This window comes from Wolffia australiana, chromosome 5 (genome assembly GCF_029677425.1).
Source record: "Wolffia australiana isolate 7733 chromosome 5, ASM2967742v1".
NCBI lineage: Eukaryota > Viridiplantae > Streptophyta > Magnoliopsida > Alismatales > Araceae > Wolffia > Wolffia australiana.
The window spans coordinates 20,164,680-20,166,120 of NC_135839.1; the positions used below are offsets into that span (position 1 = coordinate 20,164,680).

At 48.1% G+C, this 1,441-nt stretch overlaps 1 protein-coding gene across 1 annotated transcript; it reads right to left on the reverse strand.

Annotated features, from left to right (window-relative positions):
- Positions 1-255: 255 nt before the first annotated feature.
- On the reverse strand, positions 256-1,023 carry LOC144703770 (17.3 kDa class II heat shock protein-like). The gene has a single exon (XM_078576029.1). It carries the CDS (start codon positions 840-842, stop codon positions 372-374), a length of 471 nt encoding a protein of 156 aa, XP_078432155.1. The 5' UTR covers positions 843-1,023; the 3' UTR covers positions 256-371.
- Positions 1,024-1,441: the final 418 nt, after the last annotated feature.

A 1,441-nucleotide genomic window follows, 5' to 3' on the forward strand; every position in this document is an offset into this window, starting at 1 on the left:
GAATGTCATCGTTGGTCGAATCTTCTGATCAGAGGGGGATCAAGTGGTGTAATTAACTTCTGTAGAGAGGGAAATCTTAGCTGACGCCTCATTTTCGTCAAAATAACGCGTAATTGGTAAATGTATTTTGCTGGAAATTTTGTTGAAAGTTTTCTTGCTCGGCGGGGGATAATTCTGTGTATAGAAAATTAGAGATTCATTGTTTGTCGGAGACTTTCTAAAATCGCACGAAATCCAGGGTAGAAAGAAGAGATCTGGCTCAGAAAAAGGGGAGCTTTAAATATATGACAAAGAATGGTTGGCATTGCAAACTAGAATAGGTAATTACAAGAAAAACGAAGAACGGTGAAGATATCATCGCTAAAAATTCTTTACGCGACCTTGACCTCAATTGTCTTGGGTTTCTTGGGCTCCGGAGGCGGGAGCTTCTCGACGGTGACGGTGAGCACGCCGTCCTGGCACACGGCGGAGATGCCCTCCGTGTTGGCGTCGGCCGGCAGCGAGAACTTCCTCATGAACTTGCCCATCCTCCTATCCATGCGCAGATACTTGCCGTCCTCCTTGTCGTCCCCGCGCCGGCGCTCGCCGCTGATGACGAGGAGGCTGTCGTCCTCCACCTGGACCTTGATCTCGCCCGATTTCAGTCCCGGCATGTCGATCACGAACGCGTAAGCGTGCGGATACTCCTTCACGTCGGCCGGCGTGGAGGCCATGGCCCTGGCGTCGCGCACGTAGCTCCTCGTCGGCGCGTTCAAGGCCTTCTCCGTCTCCTCGGGAATGTCCATCAGGTGATGCAGAGTCGAGATTAAGGGATTCTCCAACCCGAAAATCCTCACGTCCATGATCGAATTCCCTTGACGACGATTCAAACGATCGCTGCTGCCGAGCTCGAAACTTTCGCTAGGAGATCGAGAATTTGAAATCTCTTACCGGCGACGAATCAAACGATCGCTGCTGTAACCAGACACACGAGCTTCGCGAACAGCTCGAAAATTCGAAATTTCTGACCGATGAGGAAGATGGAGAGCACCACGAAGTTTATATAGTCACGAACAGAAGGGTCAAGAACAGTCCCGGCTCTTCTAGACGTTTTCGAATAGAACCTTCTGTTACCTTCTAGAAGAAGGGCTTGTTGCGGTCGAGCGGGCTCGCTCTATAATTAAAAAATATAATTCTAAAAGTTAAAAAAACTTGTACAATAGTCAGGAAACATAAATCACGCAATCGGGAAATCAATCTCCTCCAAGATTCCCCATTAGGCAAAAGTCGCGGAACGCTTTGTCGAAAAATCAAAATTCTTTTTTTTTTGGGCAAAAATAAAGTTGTGCCCACAAACCGATCTAGCCGTGCCTTGATCACCACCCGGGGGTTTTTTATTTATTGAGTGGATTGTTCATCAGGGTTTATAGGCGTGGAGCGAGCTTAAATGTCCCACATCCAT